The sequence below is a fragment of the Herpailurus yagouaroundi genome, unplaced genomic scaffold (genome assembly GCF_014898765.1).
Source record: "Herpailurus yagouaroundi ecotype Mexico unplaced genomic scaffold, PumYag 207, whole genome shotgun sequence".
Classification (NCBI taxonomy): domain Eukaryota; kingdom Metazoa; phylum Chordata; class Mammalia; order Carnivora; family Felidae; genus Herpailurus; species Herpailurus yagouaroundi.
This window is the reverse complement of record NW_024412438.1, coordinates 1676481-1700067: the sequence shown is the minus strand read 5'-3', so window position 1 is coordinate 1700067 and position 23587 is coordinate 1676481. Positions and strand designations below refer to the sequence as shown.

The window sequence follows — 23587 nt, the reverse complement described above, 5'->3', positions numbered from 1 at the left end:
TTACACCTTTCTTACAAATCAGTACAATTTCCCCCTTCAGAAGGCCGTAGTGATAGGAACTTGGAGGTATCCAGACTGCATCTGGATAAGTGATCACACTGAGGAAGTAGGCACCCAACTGTTGACGGACAATGAATTCAGCCATGCAGAAATGAGGAAGGGAAGGCAGGACACATGTTTCTGCTCAGGCTTCACACACGCTAATTACCCAGATCCGAGATAGCCAAAGTGAGTTGGGAAGTGGAGCTGATACATTTAGTTCCCCAAAGAGGTCTTCAGAGAGCCCCACACTCGTGAATGCGGCACGTGTGTGTCACTTCACAGGCGGGTGGAATGCGGTGGCCGGATGGGTCAGCCTCCTTATGCACATGTGGATATACGAGACTCACCAAGGAGACAGCTCTAGTGCAAGCTTCAGTAGAACCGGAAGAAATCTCATGGGTCTCCAAGACAGGCGAGCATGTTAAGGCAGAGGATATTTCTTCTGGAATGTCACGGTCTGTTACTCTTGTCACTGAGCAGAGGAAAAGTGATGAGAAGTGGGAACGTAGTTTTGACTGTGTTTCCAGCACATCCTGTGCACCAGTCATGCTCTCTTGATATTCCAGAGCTCAGGATCTGCCTGGCATTCAGGCGGCTCTCTCAACCCCTCACTCCAAATAGGTATTATACAGCCCAGTTTCCTTCCATCAGCAAACCGGTAATGATGAGCCACCCTCTACGTTGTCGTTCCTGACCAGCTCTCCACCTTCCGAGCAGTGCCTCTGGAGGTAACCTCCGAGATTAGTAGAAGGCATGGGACCATGATGATGAAAATTAACTTCAAGTCAGGGCAACTCTAGACTCCTCACTGAAGCCACCACCACATCCTGCAACTTTTTCTGCGTAGAGAATAAATCCAATTTTTTTTTTTTTGAGATTATGAAATACCCAGAAGATGACAGGCAAACTGCCATAGATCCTAAGCAAGAGGGTTTTTGCGAATAGCACGGTGAAGAGCATCCTTGACCTCCTTGTTCCTCAGGGTGTATACAACCGGGTTCAGCAGGGGGGTGATGACGGTGTAGGTCACCGAGATCAGCTGGTCCTGATCCTTGGTGTTCTCTGACTTGGGCTTGAGGTAGGCGACGGAGGCACAGCCGTAGTGGACGACGACCACCGTGAGGTGAGAGGCGCAGGTGGCAAAGGCCTTCTTCCGGCCCCGGGCGGAGGGGATCTTGAGGATGGTGGAGACGATGAGGACATAGGAGATGAAGACCAGGCCCATGGGAACCACAATAACGAGTGAGCTGATGATAAAATTAATTATGTCATGTAGAGTGGTATCAGCACAGGAGAGTTTCATAACTGGGCGGATGTCACAGAAATAGTGGGCCACCTCTCTGTCCCAAAAGGGCAGTCTGAATACAGAGGAAATCTGAATTATGGCCACAAACAGCCCAATACTGCAAGCCCCTGATACGAGCAGGGCACACGCCCTCTTGTTCATGATGACCGTGTACCTCAAGGGGTTGCAGATGGCCACATAGTGGTCGTACCCCATCGCCGTGAGCAGGAAGCAGTTGTTGATGGCCAAGGTGATGAAGAAGAACATCTGGGTGGCACAGCCAGCCAAGGAGATGGGCTGACTCAGGCCTGTGAGGCTGCAAAGCATCCGCGGTACAATGACCAGTGTGTAGACAGTCTCAGAAGTGGAAAGAACACCAAGGAAGAAGTACATGGGGGTGTGCAGGTGACGAGCAAAGCTGATGACTGTCACAATGATGACATTGCCAGCCAGAGTTAAAAGGTACAAGGTAAGAAATATCACAAAGAGGATGATCTTGTGTTCACGAAAGCTGGAAAAACCCTGGAGAACAAATTCACCCACCGCGGTATGGTTCTCTCTCTTCATCGATGAATGCTGTGTCTAAGGGATGGAGACTCAGTCAGTCAGACCGGGCCAGCACCCAGCGCCCACTCAGGACTAGAAGAAGGGGCAACAAGGACCTGCCCCTCAGATGTGCCAGGTAATGGGGCCTCCTGCGCCTGTAGGTGAGAGGCGGAAAACACCCAGGGCAAGTTTGGAAGAGGTGTCCTAGTTTGGTGTAGGTCAGTCGCTACATGTTGTTCCCTAACTGGTTCTCGAGTCCCGTGTGTATTTGCGTGTTTTCCAGCTTGAGCTTGGCTGTGAATTTTCACGGGTAGGCTGACTCATGAGTAGACGCCGAGCCCCTCTTTTCTAATTCCTTCAGAATTATAAACTGGGGACCTTTGAAGACACCAGTTTGCCTTCTCTCCCTATTCCCTATCTGGGGGATTTTAGAGACCAGTATTTTAAAAAAGAGTAGTAAAATGCTAATAATAATAGAAGACAAGAATGGTCCCTTATGGCACTTTCTAGTTTATAAAGAGGTTTTGTATGTATTATTTAATGGCATATCAATCTCATATATTAGATAACTATTATTCCCATTTTGCAGATGGAGCATCTAAGACACTTAGGGTTCAGTGGTTTGCCCCAAATTAGTACATCATAGACCCAATCCTCCCATTTGAAAGACAATGTGATTTGTCCTATCCCACAACTGCCCAAAGTAGCCTCATGGCTACAAAACAGGTGAGAAAGAAGACCGCTTTTTTTTTTTCCAGATTTCTTATTGGAAAGAGCAAATGCATTTTCCTCACTCTGGGAATGAGTTTGCATGGGGGAGAAAATAGAAAATCTGGAAAACACTGGGAAACTGGAAAAAATTTTAGGATGTTTTCCTTGGTAAGTAAATGGAATATTAGCATATTAGTGACAATGAGTGTCCATTCTCTTTGACTTAATACTTCTACTTCCAATTATTTATTTTAAAGAAATAATCACAGATACGTATCAGGATATATGTATAAGAAGCTTTTAGGAGATTATTTATAATAATATGAAAAACAATACAAATAAATGAAGAATGAATTATAATATATCCATCTGATAGGAATTATGCAACAAATACATGTCTAATAAGTGCACACATAATATACATGTCTATACAATAGATAGAAAGAAAGAAAGAAAGAAAGAAAGAAAGAAAGAAAGAAAGAAAGAAAAAGAGAAATAGGCAGTCCATAATTTTTCAAAAAGAAAAAGAAAAGAAAAAAGAAGGAATAAAGAAAGGAAACCCATGGAATGGTACACACACCACTAAAAATGGGTTGGAAGTAAATATACCAAAATGCTAAAAATATTTTTTCTGGATAGTAAATGGAGAATCTCAAATTATTTTTTCTTTTTATACTCTCCATTATAATCCAGATTTTCTTCTTAACAGTTTCTCTTCTAAACATACCAAAAAATTTGCTAATTGTTCAATTCTTCTTCCAGGGAGACCCTGCAATGAGGTTGTGCAGAAGATTGAAGAGAAAAGGTAAAAGTGGGTTAACAGACCCTAGAGAAGAGAAAGCTGACAGTCTCACATGAGACTAAGTTGGTCTCTGAACAGGCACTTCATAGAAATTTGGGCACCCAACAGCCAGATCCAGAGGAGATTAACTTCATTAAAATTTTTTTTTTATTTTTAATTATTTTTTTAAGTACATTTATTTATTTTGAGGGAGAGAGAGAATCCCAAGCAGGCTCCTTGCTGCCAGTGCAGAGCCAGACCCAGGGCTCAAACGCACAAAACCTTGAGATCATGACCTGAGCCGAAACCAAGAGTCACTTAACCGCTTAACCCACTGAGCCACCCAGGTGCCCAACTTCGGTTTTTAAAGAAAGATTGTAGTTGGTAAAAAAAAAAAAAAAAAAAAAACCTTTTTGGACAGTGCTGGAAGTGAAATGTGGTACATGAGGCCCTCATCTCGGGCACAAAATGTAAGGGAGCACCAAAAATACTCAGCAATCAAGATGAAGATAATTTAAAAAAAAAAATTTAGCATTTATTTATTTTGAAGCAAGACAGAGAGCGAGCGGGGAAGGAGCAGAAAGAGGGAGACACAGAATCTGAAGCAGGCTCCAGGCTCTGAGCTGTCAGCACAGAGCCCGATGCAGGGCTCGAACTCACAAACGGCGAGATCATGACCTGAACCAAAGTCAGACACTTAACTGACTGAGCCACCCAGGCGCCCCAAGATGAAGACAATTTTAATGCAATATTGTTTTAAAAAGCTAATTAAGCAAAAATCCATGATGATCAAAATATTGAAATTTTAAATAAAGGCAGGATCTGGGGTGCCTGGATGGCGTAGTCAGTTAAGCGTCCAACCCTTGATCTTGGCTCAGGTCCCAATCTTACAGCTTGTGAGTTTGAGCCCTCCATCAGGCTCTGTGCTGATGGCAGGGAACCTGCTTGGGATTCTGCCTCTCCTTCTCTCTGTCCCTCACCTGCTTGTGCTCTCATTCTCAGTCTAAAAATAAATAAACTTAAAAAAATTTTAAAACAGAGAGTAATGTTAAAAAGAAAAAGGCAGGATCAATTCTGACTATCACCACCACGGGATGCAAGCAGCTAAGTAAGGGCAGATTTTGGAATTTCCTTACTACAGATTTTTGAAGAACAGGAAAATATAAAGTATTTGCAAAATATAGGGGAAAGTGGAGAGCAAAGTATGTGTTCATTTTCCTTTGAGAGGTGGTGCTAGGCTAGTCTTTAACCACTGCTATTTAACTGAGATTCATGATGTGTTACTGAACAAGGTGAAACCCCAGTCTTAGGCAACTGGAAAGTCAATCCTACCTCCGCTAAGGGGGATAAGAAGGTAAGTGAGGTAGAGAAGAGAAAAGACTGAATTGAGCTTGTGCATCCCTGGAATGTCATCTCTTCTCTCATCACCCCCTCAGGAAAACAAGGACTCGTCCAGACGGTAAAGACCTGATGAGTGTTAACGAGGATAGTAAGCTCATGACAGCAGAAACAAAATGGCAGCCTACCTCTGTGGAATCCATATCACTGAGAAGAGCAACACTTTACAGCCCTTTTGTTTTCTTGGATTCTGGATCTTTAGCCAAAAACATCCCTCCACGCTGAAAAAAGTCAAATATTTCCTTCCAGAGAAATCATATCCTGCTTCCACCTGACAAGCAATCCTGGACAATGGGTTAATCTTATCCATTTCATTATTCAAGTCTTTCCAGGGGGAAGCAAGCTGGGAAAATGCACGTGCTTGGTGGCGTTAAGTCCTTTAATATAACGGAATCACGGGACCTTAGCACCAGGAGGTAATTTTAAAAGCAAGCATTCCTCACAAATATTTCCCCAAATTCTGCTTCAGTGCTTCCACTGATTAGAAATTCATTATCTTACAAGTTAGCATCCACTCTTTTTTTTTAAGGTACTAAATTTACTCAAAAAAATAAAACTAGGTTTTTTTGTATTATAAAAATGCTTCAGGGGAAAAACTGCCATCTGTACAAAGGGTATAAACGAGAAAGTTAGTTTTCCCCTTCTGTGCTTTGCATTTTCTGGTCCAGGGGTATACATGATTCACGTTTGTTTCTTTTTAAAATTTCCATCTAGGGACGCCTGGGTGGCTCAGTTGATTAAGCAGCCCAGCCGACTCTTGATTTCGGCTCAGGCCATGATCTCACGGTTCCCTGAGTTCAAGCCCCGCGTTGGGCTCTGGGCTGACAGCACGGAGCCTGCTTGAGAGTCTCTCTCTCCCTCTCTCTCTGACCCTCTCCTGCTTGTGTGTGCTCTCTCTCTCTCTCAAAAAAAATATTTATTTTAAGAAAGATTTAAAAAATAAAATAAATTTTGTCTAGAAAGTTTTAAGTACCATTGTGCGTATTTCCATATCATTTCAATTTTACCCAAAGAAATTAAACTGCGCATACCAATTCTTTCACTTAATATTATACCTTGAATATTCTTCATAACAGTGGAGTCGATCTATCCCAATCTTCGTTACCAGCGGTGCACCCTCCCCGACTATACAGATCCGCATAGATATACTATTATCAATTCTATTTTTGAGTGGCCTTAATTCTTAGATACTATCACTTTCTCTTGACTCGATGTCTGTCTCCCTGCAATGTGCCACCTCCCTACAATATCTCACCTTCTATTTCCTTTTCAGCCCGACAGTGGAAGATTACTGTCATGTCCTCTCTCATGTCCTTGAATCCATCACCACAGCAAGATCAGCATGAAGAAAAGATAATATTAGCGGCATGAGAATCAATACAGTCAAAAAATAATGAAAAACTTGGAAAATAATAACAAGTTAGAAAACACACATGCCACTCACTCCATTTTCACTGAAGTCCCACCCGCAGCCACTCACTGCTCCTGACCTCGGCGAAAGGAAGAAGGAATCACTTTCCAGACAGTGATTTTTTAAAAGCCATCGAAAGGGCTGAATCTATTCAAAGGAAGCCAGTAAAAACACCTTGTGTTCAAGAGCCATGTACCAGGGAAGCTAAAATGTACAAAGCAAGGAAAATTCAGGCTTCTCTAGTATCAGAAAAAACCTCAAATGATTGCCATGTTGCTTGAAGCTGAGGACAGCGATTCCTTTGGCTTGGGAAATGGCCCAGGAAAAAAAAATTCAATCTCATAAACTCCAGACTTTAGAGCTTTGGATATTTATCAGCCCCAAGAAAAGCAATTCTCTTGCCCCAAGTCTCCTGGGACCATGCTTCTGAAATTCTCTCTGAGGTACCAAGAGATAGGGATGGGAGAGCCCTAGGGCTTTGTCTTGAGAGTTTCGTTAGGAACTTGGGTAGCAGATGAGGGAGATGTTTTCATCTGTTGACTCATTGTTGGGGGTTGTTGGGGTTTCAGGAACTAATAGTGCATTGAGTTCCATTAAGTAACCCATGGGAATACTGGATGAGCTTACAAAGACCCTACATTCTAGTTTCTCAGGACTAGAGAACAGACAGCCTCTTGAAGCATATCCAAACACGACTGGGGCAAGCAGAGGGGTATGGCGGCCAGGTCTTGTCTTGTCCGGCTTCAGCCCATAGCCACTTTCCTTAAGGCTCACTGGACATACATCCCAGCCTAACTCCCATCGAGGGAGACCCAGCTCCCACACTTGGAAAGGGCAGAGACTTCTGTCAGGCCCATTCCTTGTGCTCCCGTTGGTTCATTCTTGGATCTTGCTGGGGAGAGAATGACACAGCAGATCTGCTCTCCGGTTCATTTAGTTTCTGGCTCAGCATGACCGTCTCCATCAAGGTTCTCTGGAGGCATGGGAGATGTCTGAGGAGCCATTTCAGCTCTGCGCTGCAGAAAGCGATTGCTGTCTTTCCGTCCTTCAACCCAGACCAAGACCTTCCTTTCCAAAACAATCCTGTTTCCACTCTGATGAAAAAAGTCATGGATGTTCATCATAGAAAACACAGAAAAGAGGGAAAAAAACCGTATAAATCACTTACGATGATCTCCAACTTAGAAATACCAACACTATTAATATTTTGATGACTAACCCTCTAATTGCTTCTCTCTGCGTTCATATGTGTGTATCTGTTTACACACACACCCTTCTGTTTACAGCAGAAGCAGAATGACTGTTATTTTTGTAGCTCTTTCTCCCTTTCAATTCTATGAGGTCATGCTGTGCAAACTTCCTTCTATCTGGCTCGTTTTTTTCTCTCAGTGATGTATTGTGAGCCTTTCCCACGTAAATAAGCTTTATTGTACCCTATCATTTTTTTAAATTTTTAAAAATTTTTTAATTTGTTTTTGATAGAGACAGAGCACAAGTGGGGGAGGGCAGAAAGAGAAGGAGATACAGAACTGGAAGCAGTTCCAAGCTCTGAGCTGTCAGCACAGAGCCCGACGCAGGGCTCGAACCCCCGAACCCACAAAATCATGACCTGAGCCAAAGTCGGATGCTTAACCGACCAAGTCACCCAGGAGCCCCCTTAATTAAATTTTTTTTTAATGTTTACTTTTGAGAGAGAGAAAGAGCGTGAATGGGGAAGGGGCAGAGAGAGAGAGGGAGACACAGAGTCCGAAGCAGGCCTCAGGCTCCAAGCTGTCAGCCCAGAGCCCAATGCGGGGCTTGAACTCACAAACCAAGAGATCATGATGTGAGCCGAAGCCAGACACTTAAGCAACTGAGCCACCCAGGCGCCCCAATACCCTATCATTTTTAATTAGTTGCCTAATTTTTCATTAGATGGAAAATTTCTTTCCATCGTAGGCATGCTGTATGTGAAGTGTGGGGTCAAGATGCAGAAGGGCCTGTGCATGGCAATCAGTTGTAGAGTCTTCAAAGGCTCTTTTAGTCCAGATTGGGGTCTCTTTTAACAGTGGCACTGCTGTCATCTGGGGCCCGATATTTAGTGCGGTGTGGTGGGGGCGGGGGTGTCCCACGTGTTATGAGATGGTTAGCAGCTTTCCTAGCCTCTGCCCACTAGATGCCCGCAGCATCGTCTCCCCTCCCTGCAGCACACTGGGGGAGACCAAAACACCTCTAAGTATTGCCAAATACCCGCTGAGGGGCAAAACCATCCTTCGTTGAGCATCTGTGGTCTAGAGCATTCCGTCATCCCCCACCCAGTTTTTTCCATTTCACTGACATGTTCAAAAAGCAGGTCAGGGGTGCCCGGGTGGCTCAGTCGTTAAACGTCTGACTCTTGATTTCAGCTTAAGTCAAGATCTCAAGATTCATGAGTTCAAGCCCCACGTCGGGCTCTCTGCTGACAGTGCAGAGCCTGCTCGGGATTGTCTCTCGTTTTCTCTCAAAATAAATAAACATTCAAAAAAAAAAAAAAAGAAACATTTCCTTTCATTTAAAAAAAATAAAAATAAAAATAAAAACCAGGTCACAATCTCACCTTCAGGATATCATTGACACATCGTATCATTTGTTTCTCTATGCCCTGTATTGCCTGTAAATTGGAAGTCAGTTCTAAAGGCTGAATTGGGTGAACCTTATTAAACGACACAAACTGTATTAAAATATATATACCATAAACTGCGTTATACTATATTACACTTTATATATACATTATATGTCTATTAAACTATACACACACACGCACACAGCTTTGCATTACATCAAGTAGAGTTACCAGGTTAACGAATAAAAATAGAAGATACCTAGTTAAATTTGGATTTTAAATAAACAACAAATAGTTTTTTAGGATAAGTTTGTCCCAAATATTACGTGAGACATATCTACCCTGAAAATGATTCCTTCTTTATCTGATATTCAGATTTAGCGAGGCATCCTACATTTATCTGACTGCCCAACCACAAGGCACATACTATTTGGTATGCCACCGTAAGCAATGCAAAATTGATCAGCATTTCAGGGAGCAACAGCCCGGTGCTCTATTCAAATCGATCCCATCAATATTTTATCATTTCATCTTTTGATGACTTTTGTCTAAATCAATTTTTTATTAGAAGTTGCCAACAGTGCTTTCCTCGTCACGTCACTTCTCTTACATTTATTCTGTGGAACTGTTTGTGTACGGAAGTTTCTTCTCATCCATTAGGGCAGTGAGTGAGGTAGGACTGGGTAGAAATAGAATCCAAACTTGGACCCTCTAATCGGACTCTAGTGCGTGTTCCGTTATATCCGGTGGGGGGGGGGGTGGGAAGTGGTAGGAGGGGAGGGATTTCCTTTTGACATGTGGGCGATGCAGGACCACACACAGTCCTAGCGCAGCCAGCCCATGTCACCTCAGCTGAGGCGTGAGATGGGGCATAGCGCGAAGGTAGGAGCGGTGTCTGCGAACGGAAGCAGACCCACAAATGATTCTCTGAGCAGAAGAAACAAAAGCTCTAGAAACAAGGGGTCGGTGGTAGATTCAAGGGAGAAAAGGATGGTGTACACCCTCTTATTCACCCCAAGGTCTGAGTAGCACACTTCAGAATAATCCACGCACACGGCCATGGACGTGTCATAGAAGATCAAACTCCTCGTGGTTTCTGGAAGAGCTGGAGTTTCTGCCACAAAGACACCCTGAAAGGCAGGTCAGAGGAGACTCTTCTTCAGCGAGGTGATGCGTGCCCGGGGTGAAGGGCACCTACAGGTCAGAGCCAGGCAGCACGATGAACGTCACCTTCCTTTTCATTTATTGGCTTTCTTTTTTTTCAAAAAAAATTTTTTAACGTTTATTTATTATTGAGAGACAGAGAGACACAGAGCGTGAGCAGGAGAGGGGCAGAGAGAGAGGGAGATGCAGAATCTGAAGCAGGTTCCAGGCTCCTAGCTGTCATCACAGAGCCCGACGCGGGGCTCGAGCTCACAAACCGTGAGATCATGACCTGAGCCAAAGTCGGTTGCTTAACTGACTGAGCCATCCAGGTGCCCCTCAGTTACTGACTTTCTTATCCTGTCTTTCCAGTTAGTTAAATGTGTGGTGAAGTACCCTGTGGTTTTAATAACAGAAAGGGAATCAGAGGCTGTATCTTGCCCACACTCCATATATCTCAGCAGACCTGGCAAGCCATCAGTCATCAAAGGAAACACTTGACGGTATTACCATAGGAACGAATCGAAGAGGAAACTCTTGCGTGCTGGTTTTCCTTCGCACAGAGGCCAAGATGAGATTCACAGTTCCTACCAGGGATGAACAATTGGAGACACAGGGGTTGAGCATGTGCTCAATGCTCTTTGAGAGATTTTTTTTTTTATTTTTTAAGAAATTGTCTCTAATGATGAGAAGGATAATTTCTTAGATTGCAATATCATGATAGAGGTAATCAATGAGCTAATTGCTCCTTTATGCCTCTAATAAATATTTACAGAAGACCTACACGTGCCCTGAGCTGTGCTGAACACCACGTAAAGAGAACGAATCAAACACACATGGTATGTGATGAGGAACCAGACAAAAAAGATGTGCCGTTCATCTATTGTGACGCGTTCTTTGATAGGGTAGGAACAGAGTAATATGGGAACAACAAGAAATCTTCCGGCATGCATTTTAATATACTAGTCACTTCTATCCACCAGGAAGCAAAAGCCACAAAGGTATGACTGGTCTCGTATATATACCGCAAAGAATGGACGAATTCGCGTTTGGGGTCATCTAGTGAGTTTGAGTGACGTCCCAGAGACTGATCAGCTTTGTAGAGTTTGCCACTGAGATCTGAAGTTTGCGTGGCTGAGACACAAACCCCGGATGATGGGGGTGACACCAAGATTTTCAAATGAGCGAATTCGCGGGGCTATTCTCGGTTCCCCTCCCTGATCATTTGGATGCGTTCAGGGCTGTGAATCGCTGCCAGTCCTGGAATTCTCCTCAGCCCTGATTCAGTGACACTTCTACGTGCTGGGGTTTCTCCTAAAGAGAAGCTCGCCAGCCACGGTCGCGTAGGGAAAGGTACACATCTGCCAGTCTGTTTGGCAGGGCTGCGGGTGAGTGTCATTTAATGTGGCGATTCACCGAACTCCAGATTGAGAGCCAACTGCCCCGCTATCATTTCGGTCTGTGATTAACCTAGATACACAAATTAGCCGCCCGTGCTCGCTTTATCACATCCCTCTGACTCTGTCTTGCTATTACCTGGGATGCTTTAGCTCATTTATTTGCTCATTTCTTCAGTATATTTCTCCCCACACTGGACGAGGGCAATCCTTAGGAGCACTGGGTCTCATACTTTCCTCAGTCTGAATCTTTAGTCAAAACAAACAAACAAACGAAGCCTCATAATTTTGTCCTGTGTTTGCCTCCGATTAATGTCTTAGATAGCCACACAAACTCACACAAACCACGTTCTGTGGCTCAGGTTTCTCGCTCCCTAACACGAGGACTTTAAATTGATTGTCTCTAAGGTGCTTTCCTATTTTAAAGTCGTATGATATTTCCCCCTACCATGGGACCTAGGATAACACCGATTAGGAGCCCGAAGGTACCATCTGTCCCCCGAGTCACTTCTTCTACCAGACACCCCATGGTTACCATCAATCCTACCTTCCTTCTTGTACTGTGCTTTCAACCGCATCCTTCCAGTCACTTCCACTTTCAAACCTATCACCGCCTCCTGCTTTTTCCTTTCACCTCTGCCAGTGTGAGACAAGATCACAGAAGGTGAGGTTACGACACGTCCTGAACTACCACCTGGCGGACCGGAGAGGAGAACCGAGGACTCGTCGGCCAGGCAGCGGCAGCCACTGCCTTTTGCCAAACACCACAGGGCGACACCGTCCATGTAACTGAGCTGTCTGAACTCCTCCGGTCCCGACTGCCAGCAAATGCTTGGATGTTAGACCTGCAGAGGACCTTGCGGCTCATGTGGTCCAACCTTTCCACTTCACGGACACAACTGTTTTGAAAGGAGTCTCAACTTGTGAGATATAAACATGAAATTGTTAACTTTTTTTTTTTTTTCCAATAACCACTCCTGTGGCTTGATTCCTGCTGGACAGCATGCTCCCTTAATGACATCTTACACCAATTTCATACACTTTTCATCACTTTGCGTTACTAACACAGACTCATTGAAGTTACTACACACAATCCTGTGTTCTCAAATTTTAATTTTATCTTCTAGCTGAAATTCCCTCCGGTTTCCATCATCCCTCCTCCTCTACCTAACCATGCCCCACCCCCCACGCCTACCCTGCTGCCCGAGCATGGAACAGGGTTTGTGGCTTCAGTGGCTTGAGGTGTGTTGGGAGGTGAAGGATGGTGACCTTGCCACCCATGTCCCTTTCTCTTTCTAGCACCAGCCCCTCGTTGTTGGGGGGAGAGGGGAGAGGGCGGAATGAGACAACGGTCACCCACAGTGTAGGCGCGGTCGCTCCTGCCTTTGTCGTAACTGCTGCTCCTGCACACGACTACCACCTCATAAGTGGAGGGACGCTGGTGGTGAGGTCCTCTTTTTTGCTAGTTGTCACTATTTTGTCAACATTGATTGGTTCTTTCTTCTCTGTTAGCCAAATGCAGGTGCTCTCAGAGAAGGGCCTTCGTAGGGTTTTCAGAGGCGTCTCTGTCCCATCCACCTGCCCATCTAAGGCTCCACCTCCTTTGGCTGTCATTGGAAGCAACCCACTCCACAGCGTCATGCCATTGGAGTCCCCATCACCCACCCAAACAATGGCCCCGTGGGGCAAGATGGTTCAAGCCTCTATCACCTTCTGTTTGCCTGTCCGACCCATGGGACAGAAGCTTGGTCTTGCCATGTGAAATGGTGACCACACTAACTCCCAGCACCTGCTCTGTAGCTCCAATCACTTTTTCCCAGACTTTTCCTGCAGCCCCACCAGCTTTAGGCGCTCTTCCAGAATAGTGCTTCATCGGCTGTAATGCAAAACATGGCCATGAGTTCTCAACTTGTTGGAGATGGACTGAACGATTCAACGATCCCCAATGTTGTGGGGAAAATACCGGGACACCGCACTGAATGCCTTCTTTCCCCCTACTTAAGAACCCAGCCGTTCAGGCCTCTGAGTTTCAAATCCTGGCTCTGCCGTTCGCTGCGTGTATGACCCCTCTACTTGGTGAAAAATAAGGATGTTACCAGTACCACTCCATGGGGTTCTTGTGGGTGTCAAATGGGAGAAACCACTGACATGGAGCCCGTGCTCCGTTAAGTGTCAACAATTATTATTGTTGCTGTTCCATGTTTATTATGTTTACTGCAACACATTCCAGTCTCTCCTTTATTATTTCTGCCTGCGGAAATCAGGAGTTTGACAAAGTCCAACATGGTGAGGGGACACCCCTTCTCTTGCACTTTTGCGCCCTACACAGTGCTTGGTGTGTTGCTACGCACACAGCAGCTGCTTAACGCAAAATGCACTACAGTTTCTGTGCCGATGCAGCACATGTTTCTGGAATGCAAACGTTCCATATACTATTGGTAACCGCAGGAATCATGTCAATATGATGTAGAAGCTTGTTCTCAGGAGAATGTTCCCAGCGTGTTATGTTTACTACCAAGGAAGAGCGGCCGGACAGAGATCTTACTAGCTCAGTGGAGCACAGCTGGGGCTGGAGGACCCTGGACGAAGACCATTTGCTTGAAGGGGGCTTAGTTTTACCATGCGTCTGTCTTGAGCGTTTTATCGGACGGTCCGCTCCTATCGATGGCTTTTGTGTGTTTCCTCCTCGTCACCGCCTTCCATCAACCTTCCTTTACCTTTGAAGAAGATGAAGTTCTACACCTACTGTTGATTGGACTCCTTTATTAGACATTTAACATTTGCTTAAAACGGTTTAATTTATTTCACAGACATGCTAATGTTTATGTCAATGCTCTGGTTCTAGGTTTTGCGTGACCTGCCACGACATTTTTTTCCCAAAAGACTTGTTATTTTTAGTGTGTGTTTTTACAGAATGCAAGGACTGGCTAAAATAAATGCATATGACGTGATAGCAGAAGCACCTGTGTTATGTTCAAGAACTCTTAAGTGAATTGAATGAATGGAAACCATATCTCCCCTTTTTGCTGATTCAAGGACTTCACCCTTTCCACTACCTGACTCTGCCTTCCCTCAGTGTCTGTCTCCACTTACTGGATTATTCCTCCAATTACTGGATGCTAACAGTAGGATCTAGCATCTCCCATAAAACGCAAACCCTCTCTCGACCCGGTGTCTCCCTGCATCATTGTCACACAGCAAAACTCAGACAGGCATGCTCGCTCCCAAGTCCCTTTCCAGCCCACTTCAAGCTGCCTTCCACACACACCAGTCCCCCTGCAACTGCCACTGTTAAGGCTCCAGAACTTTCCATATTGTTAAATCCAAAGAATAATTCTACTGTCTTGCTTCACCTCTCAATAAAATTCAATATAATCAACTCCTCACCTTTAGTGACACGGTTCTCTGCGCTTCCTTACTGGCCATTTCTTACTGGTCTCTTTCTGGATCTTCCCCTTCTCCCCATCCTCTAAATATCAGATTTTCTCATGGCTCTGTCCTGGGACATTCTCTTTTCCCAGCGGCTCCTTCTCCCTCTTTGGCTGATTTCATCTTGCTCCAGTGGCTTTAAACATATGCCAGCGATTTTCAACTTTGTGTCTCTAGTCCAGACATTTCTTCTGGTCTCCCAGCTCTTAGAACTGCCTGTTGAGCGTAAACACGTAGCTGTCACAGAAACGCTTCAAACTAAAGCATCTCCAAACCAGAACACTTGACTTTCCTCCCTACATCTGGCACTTCGTCAGTCTTCACCATGTAATGAGTGGTATCACTGTCTACCCAGTGATTAAAAACAGAAACTTGAGAATGCTATTTTATGCTTCCCTCATGCTCCAATCTGTCAGCAAGTCCTGTTAATACCACTTCCAACATATGCCTGAACTCCGTCAACTGGTCGTCACCCGCACTGCTCCCTCTGCAGGCTGATCTGTCATCGTGTCCTACTGCGTCCTGACCATCTCCCAGCTGCCACTGGACAAATCTTCATCATGCACAGCTGCAGTGTGCATGTGCATGTGTGTGTGCATAGATGTGTGCATTCTCATATTTGACGAAAAGCCATCAAACCGTTTGGTTTTTTAAGATTTTTTTTTTTTACTTTATTTTTGAGATGGAGAAAGAGCACTAGCAAGGGAGGGGCAGAGAGAGAGAGAAGGAGAGAGAGACACAGAATCCGAAGCAGACTCCAGGTTCCGAACTGTCAGCACAGAGCCCGACGTGGGGCTCGAACTCATGAGCCGTGAGATCATGACCTGGGCTGAAGTCGGACGCTTAACCAACTGAGCCACCCGGGAGCCCTGCCATTACACTGTTTAAAGGTGGGGCGCCTGGGTGGCTCAGTCGGTTGAGCTTCCGACTTCAGCTCAGGTCATGATCTTGCCGTTTGTGAGTTCGAGCCCCACGTTGGGCTCTGTGCTGACAGCTCGGAGCCTGGAGCCTGCTTCAGATTCTGTGTCCCTCTCCCTCTGCCCCTCCCTTGTTCATTCTCTGTCTCTGTCTCTCGAAAATAAATAAATGTTTAAAAAATTAGTTTTAGGGGTGCCTGGGTGGCTCAGTCGGTTGAGCTTCTGACTTCAGCTCAGGTCATGATCTTGCCATTTGTGAGTTCGAGCCCCATGTCGGGCTCTGTGCTGACAGCTCAGAGCCTGGAGCCTGCTTCGGAATCTGTGTCCCCCTCTCTCTCTGCCCCTCCCCCACTCATGCTCTATTTCTCTGTCAAAAATAAATATTTTTAAAAAATTTTGAAATTAGTTTTTAAAAACTGTTTAAAGGTAAACACACACACAAATGCCTCTGTGTGTGTGTGTGTGTGTGTGTGTTCCCTTGTTCAAATAGTTTGATTGATGGCTTTTCATTGCCCTGCAAATAAAATCCTGATACTTGTCGCACTCAGCCGCTATATACACCTCTAATCATATTTTGAGCTACTGTATTGTGCTTCAGTCTCACTCGTCTTCTCTGAATTCTTGGAATTCTCTAAATTCCTTCTTGTTTGGGGGACTTTGAACCTGCCATAGCTTTTTGCTTGGTCCGTTCTATCGCATGCTCTAAACCACTTTTCTTGAAAGGCCTTTTCTTGACCGTCCTATCTAAATGACCCCTGTAATTCTGTCTAGCAATGTTATTTGTTTCTTCCAAACGTTAATTACAAGCTGTTCCCATTTTATTTGTTCACTTGTGTCATGTCTGGCTTTCCCAACAGAATCTTCACTCCGTGAGGGAAGAAATCTGCTCTATGTAGTTAGTTCTCATTTGCATTACCAGCACATTACAGAAGGCTTAGCACATAAATGTTTGTTGAATAAAGAAAGGAAAATAATAGGCTGAATAATGTTTTTGTGCCAAAACGAAATTTTGTGTGTGGGGTTTCATGGTAAGATGATCAAGTATTCAGTCTATATCTATATTTAAGTCATTCCTATGACCTCATTAATGGTCATAATAATTCAGCTTCAGGGACTGCCTGTTTGGAAAAGCATGTCGTGCAAAATGACATTAATCGACTTCAAGATTTTTTTGTTCATTCCGGGAAATTAGAGCATATAATTTACCAAAACCCTACCAGCAGTCTATGTTCAACGCTGACTGCTAGGAGCCCGTGATAATCCTGCATAGTTCTCTTTTTCTCTTAGAGGTGAACATTTTCTTAATATAATTTACCATCAAATTGGTTTCCATACAACACCCAGTGCTCATCCCAAGTGCCCTCCTCAATGCCCATCACCCATTTCCCTCTCCCCCACCCCCTGCCAACCCTCAGTTTGTTCTCTGTATTTAAGAGTCTCTTATGGGTTGCCTCCCTCCCTCTCTGTTTGTAACTATTTTTTTTCCCCTTCCCCTCCCCCATGGTCTTCTGTGAAGTTTCTCAAGATCCCCATAGGGGTGAAAACATATGGTAAAAGGCGAACATTTTGACCATATTGAAATATATTAGAAATCGGTATAAATCTAATTTTGGAATTGGGAATATACAAAAATTATTTATTTGTATTTTCGAATCAACCGTTGCCCCATGGGTTGTGTGCGGAGAGGATCTTCACACATCTCTCTGCAATACGACTGTCGGAGGAGCTGTGATAGAGAGGGTTGTGTTAGAGACGGACTCACAGATGCAGGAAAGAAACAGGTGGTCACCAGAGAGGTTGACACAGCTGACGGGGATTAAGAAGCGTCAACTACCAGTTGTAAAATAAGTAAGTCATGGGGATGTAACGTACAGCACAGAGCAGTGTCCATAAAACTGTAACAGCTTGACAAGGTGACAGATAACTAGACTTACTGTAGGGATCGTTTGGTGATGCTTAAAAATGTCAAATCACTCTGTCGATTACAGTTCAATTTAACCAAACCCAAGGAAACAGAAGGTGGTTGTGTCTTCGGCAGCCCGTTCTGTGGGGGTCCATGTGCTGGGGGAAACTTCTTTCCACTTTTCCCTTTTTTAACCCACTTTCAGGGGTACAAAAGGACTTGACAGTCACTGGTGCAGCTGTGACTTGTAAACAAAAACGCACACGAAGGCGCTGAAATCAAGTGGAGATTTCACTTGTGCAATGGTCACCTGAATGAGCCGTAACTTACTTTACGTGTTCAGAGCATCACCAATGAAAACTGTACGTGTTTTCTCATTTAAAGAATTTGCAAATCCTTGAGAAATCCTATGAGAAACGTTGGCCTATAGGAACGGCTACCAAAATGCCTTGAGTTTTCTGACGCTGCATGTGTTTCCAATATTCAGTCCGCTGCTCGCATCCCGGGTCAGACACTCGATACTCACAGGTTTTCTTGAAGGAAAGGAAGATTTCCCTGGAGCCTGCCTGGTACCAGGCACCTCGTTCACCTTCACTTGGTCACCTTCTCTTCTTCAAAATCCAGACCAGTACTTTTCAATCCCATCAGAACCCATTTTGTGCCACATATTTGGTAACGCCTTCTTGGCTATCCTGATGAGAATGCATGGACCATGGACTCACCTATGGATGCAGTCGGGCGTGGAAAGCTAGCCGTCATGCCCCTCACTGGCGTGGGCCCCTCCAAGGTCCTGCAAGAAGCCATACGCTTCTGTAACATTTCCAGAAGTAAGGTAACTTCGCCCCATTTGGACAAGACCACCGTCTCTCCCCGCTTCCTCGCCTATTGGCAACATGAGGGTAGCTGCTGGAATGTTCTGGCATCCGGCTAAGGAGGACGTGGGTTGAGGGGGCTCTGGTTCAGCGTAATAGATGCACGTGGTCTGCAGTTCCTGCCAGGTGGGGTAAGACGAGGCGAGGCGCTTTGGGCCATCGTGGGAGGAGTGGCTTCCACCAAAGAGCTAACCGTCTTGGCTTCGGGACACAAAGGTGGAGGCAGAGGTCAGGCTGCAGCGTGATGCCATCCTCCGGCGCTCGGCGCTGGAAATTTGTGGGCAGCCAAGGAACACGCCTGTTGAAATATCTGGAGTCAGAAGCTAATCTTGCCAGAACGTTTTCCCAAGCGTCAGCCGTGTGTAAAATTGTACGCAGAGGATTTGGTACCTTTCCGTGTCTAGTGAAAACGGAGGTTCTCTCCAGGAACATTTTCGGTAAAGTGAAATACAAAATTATAAACACACCGTGACGCTTCGTCTTTTTTGGCATGGAGATGAAACGAAACAAAACAAAACAAAACAAAACTTATCAGGACTCCTCTGTTTGTCAGGCACAAACCTGTAGCAACACAAACAGCGTGGACACCTCCTAGAAACTGCACTTGCTATGCGCCCCAAGTACCAATAACAGAAGAAAGTGCTGGGGGCGCCTGGGTGGCTGAGTCGGTTAAGCGTCTGACTTCGGCTCAGGTCACGATCTCGCGGTCCGTGACTTCGAGCCCCGCGTCCGGCTCTGTGCTGACGGCTCGGAGCCCGGAGCCTGTTTCGGATTCTGGGTCTCCCTCTCTCTCTGCTCCTCCCCCGCTCACACTCTGGCTCTCTCTCTCCCTCAAAAATAAATAAACATTAAAAAAAATGTTTTTAAAGAAAAACCTGCTGATCAGCAATGCTAGGGGAAAGAATGAATTGTATTTCTAATTTCTCTATTAAAAATGATAATACAATATCACTGGTGAACAGGAGATCAAAGAGTCTGTAGTAAAGGCACAGAGGAAAAGAAGAGTTAGAATGCAATGTCTGGCAGCAAATTAATTGCTATCTTTTCTGGACCTTTATAACGTTCACGTCATCTTTCACCTTTTCTATATTTTATAATTTTTGTGATAGAATTTCTTGTTCTAAATCGTCACTCCGATATCTAATATCGTATTCATAATCTTCTATTCAGTTTTTTAAGGAGGGTCCAAACTGCGGAAGTTGCGGGCATCTGAAGCCAGACCCACCTCTCGTACACACAGGAAGTCTTAACCTACATAAAACCGAACAACTTTATGATAAGAAAACACACTCATGATGAGTGTGCCAGCCCCCACCAGGTGGAGAGGAGGGGGCGGCAGGTGAGGCAATGACCAGGAAGCTCGGTTGCTGGGGGTCTGATTCGGTCACACGGTGCATGATTGAAGGATGCTGTTCCAGGAAGAGAAGGGACTCACCTTCTCTCGGCATACACGGGTTTTTCCCCTAGACCATCCAGCATATAGGAAGAAATGTAAAAAAAGAAATCTTTGCATTTATTTGTCAAACAGTCAGATTCAAGGCGCAAATAATGATAAAAGGGCTGGTTGGACATTCTGAAGTCGTGCAGAAACAGGGCAATTCTTTCTTCCGCACGAGGCCGTCCTGGGTGCTGTGGGGTGTTTGGTGCCTCCTGAGAGCGAACAATGTGTGTTGTAGACATTGCTGCAGCAAGCAATATGCAACCGCTTGCACGCACACACTCAGACACACACATGTGCTCGCACACACGCACACATGCTTGCACACACAGACACACACGTGCTCGTGCACATGCACACAGACACGTGTTCATGCACGCATGCACATGCTCATACATACTTGTGCACACTCAAAACGTGCTCACACATGCACACGCATGCTCGTGCACACACGTGCTCGCGCATGCATGCACATACTCATACATGCTTGTGCACAAACACGTGCTCACACACATGTACACACACATATGCTCGCGCACGCACACACACATATACCTGCTTATATACTCACACACATGTTCGCACACACATGCACACACAGACACACGTGCTTGAGCACACACACACGTGCTCATGCACACAATCCTTGTGCACACACTCACATGTGCTCATGCACACACATCCTTGTGCACACACGCACACACTCAGACACACATACTTGTGCACACACACATGCTCTCACACTCAGACACATGTACTCACGCACTCAGACACACGTGCTCATGTACAGACACACTCACACACACATGCTTGCACACACGCACTCAGACACACACGTGCTCGCATGCAAACGCACACACACACATGCTCACACACATGCTCAGACACACACGTGCTCATGCACACATGCACATGCTCATACATACCTGTGCACTCAAAACATGTGCTCACACACATGAACACACACATATGCTCGTGCACACACGTGCTCGTGCACGTACGCACATGCTCACGCATGCACATACATACACTTGGGTATACACTCACACACATGTTCGCACACACATGCACACACTCAGACACACGTGCTTGTGCATGTACTCATGCACACACATGCTTGTGCACACACGCACACACTCAGACACACATGCTCGTGCACACACACATGGTCTCACACACAGGCACACACGTGCTCGTGCACAGACGCACACACTCACAGACATGCTCACACACACTCAGACACACACGTGCTCGTGCACACGCACACACACACGCACATGCTCATACATACTTGTGCACACACACAAACACATGCTCACACACATGCTTGCACAGACACGTGCTTGCACACGCACACACACATAGACTTGTGTATACACACGCATGTTCACACACATGCACATACTCAGGTGCTTATGCATACACGTGCTCACACACACACGTGCTCGCACACACTAAGACACACGTGCTCACGCACGCACATGCTTGTGCACACAGACACACCTGGTCGCGCGCACGCACACACGGTCATGCACACATGCACACACACACACACACACACTCTCTCTCTCTCTCTCTCGCACACACACACCCATTTCCTGACAGCCTGTGGCAGGGATGACAGACTCAGGGAGTATGACCTGAGAGGTGCAGACGACTCCCTGTGTCCTCAGTTTTCAACCCCGACCTGTACCCATCATCACCCCCAGAAACACTGGTCACAGTACCGTCTGGTGGGTCCTGAAAGATTAGGGCTGCAGAAGTTACCTATTAAAATGCAAATATCCTTGGCTGAGCTAAGACCTCTTGTCCTTATCTGCTGACAGCCTGCAGGGTTTCCTTTAAGAGAAGGCTGTTTCCATTCTTTAACTGTGTAATTCTGTAAGGAAGCTTGACATAAACTGGCCCACACTACACTTGACTCGAGGGCTGACCGCAAGAGAGGTTTCTCTGTCTGCAATCACGCCTGGGAAGGGACCGGGACCCCCAGCGAGCAACCGCCCCGAGCTCCCCTGCCCACTCCGAGCAGGAGGCGCGGTCTGCTCCCCCATGCGCACCTGGCGTGGGCACGGAGCTGCGTCCTTGGACCCAGTGTTGCCTCCTGGACCCACCAGTGGTCTTTCGAGCTCTTTGCCCAAGGACGCATGAGAGGGTCTGTCTCTGTTCTTCGCAAGTCCAAAGGCTCCTTGCTCAATACTCACACAATAAATCACACCTACGGCTTTCCTTTCTGCCAACGTCTCTCTAAACCTTTCGCGACATCAACTCAGTGACACTCACAGCAACAGGTGCCAGCACTGCCTCCATTTTCCCAGATATGAGGCTGAGGCACAGAGACGCCAAGCAATTTGACAGGGGTCACATGTCATAAGTGGTCTGAGCTGAGAATCAAACCCCAGAGCCTGTTCAGAGCTGCACTCTCTCATCAGTCTTACACATAATCTCTGTAAAATATGCGTGGACAATAATTTATTTTTACACTTTATGTTTTAAAATTTAATGCAATAGTCTAACATTTTATACAATTTTTTTTAACACCACCATGCCCTCTGAGAATATTCCTTAACAGGTGAATAATTCTGTTCTCCCCATTCGGAAGGAAAACTCGGGTCACTTCAACTGATCTGCATTTTTTGGAAGGCAGGAAGGCAAGTCTGAGGGCCTCTGGGTCTCTGAGCTGGAACCCAGCATTTATAAGGCGAAGTTCATGGTCAGTTTGCCTGAGCACACATCGTGGCTCAGACTGCTTCCCAACTACAGGATGCCACCGAGATGCCTCATCTGGAGAGTGAGTGGCTGGTTACGCATCTCAAAGACAGGCAGCACGGTACCCCAGATACCCACAGGGCACATCACGCTCAGGCAGTGGTCCAGCCCTAAGAAATGTTAGGAGACTGATTCAAGGGCTTTCTCTCTGTATTTTATGGTGTTAGGGGACACCCAAGAGATGTAACACTAGTTAGGAAGCCTTTGCCCAGTCTACCGAATGTTTACGACTAGGAGCATGACCGTGCACCTGAGCCAGGTCCTTCGACCGCTGGCAGCCTTTAACTGGATATCTGGTAGGACTCACCTATAAACAGTCTATAGGATATTAGCTCTTGCCGTATCACTATATAAAATCCGAATACTATGATCACCTTTGAATTAGAGCAAGAGCATATTCTATCAAAATCAGGTACTAGAAATATATTTCGTGGCTGGTCTCCATTCAAATCCATGTTTCTGTGAAAAATCCCACTGAGTGTCCCTTCCATGTCAGAAAGCAGTTCGTCTCAGTCTTCTAAAGACGGAAGGAAAAGATCATCTTTGAGATTATTTTCTGAAGTCTTATTTTTCTTTTCTTGGGGGAAAAAAACCCCTCTGTCCACATGCAAAATTGTGGCTTCCATAAGCCCTGTCCCCATCTCCTTTTCAGTGGTATTCACTTCGGGAGTCCTGGGAGCTTCCATTTATTTCTTTTGGATCTACCCAAAGCAAGGAACTGTTCAGGTCAAGACATGAATTAAAAAAAAAAAAGTGGTAACACCACTGCCTTTATTGTGAAAATCCATCAGGCGGCCAGCACTGCTATTGAATCTGCTTTCCTGAACAGACTCCTGTCCTGGTGGCAAAGAGAGCTGATGACCTCCTGGCCTTAAGAATCTAGATTAAAAGGTACGGCTCCCTCTCGCTTCTCTCCAGGCACATCTATGAAATATACATAATAAATATGTGACCATGCCAACAGCAC

General features: G+C 45.6%; 1 protein-coding gene across 1 annotated transcript; it reads right to left on the bottom strand.

Moving 5' to 3' along the window:
- Positions 1 to 961: 961 nt before the first annotated feature.
- LOC121015536 (olfactory receptor 10J1-like) lies at positions 962 to 2039 on the bottom strand. Its single transcript, XM_040452482.1, has one exon. It carries the CDS (start codon positions 1892 to 1894, stop codon positions 962 to 964), a length of 933 nt encoding a protein of 310 aa, XP_040308416.1. The 5' UTR covers positions 1895 to 2039.
- Positions 2040 to 23587: the final 21548 nt, after the last annotated feature.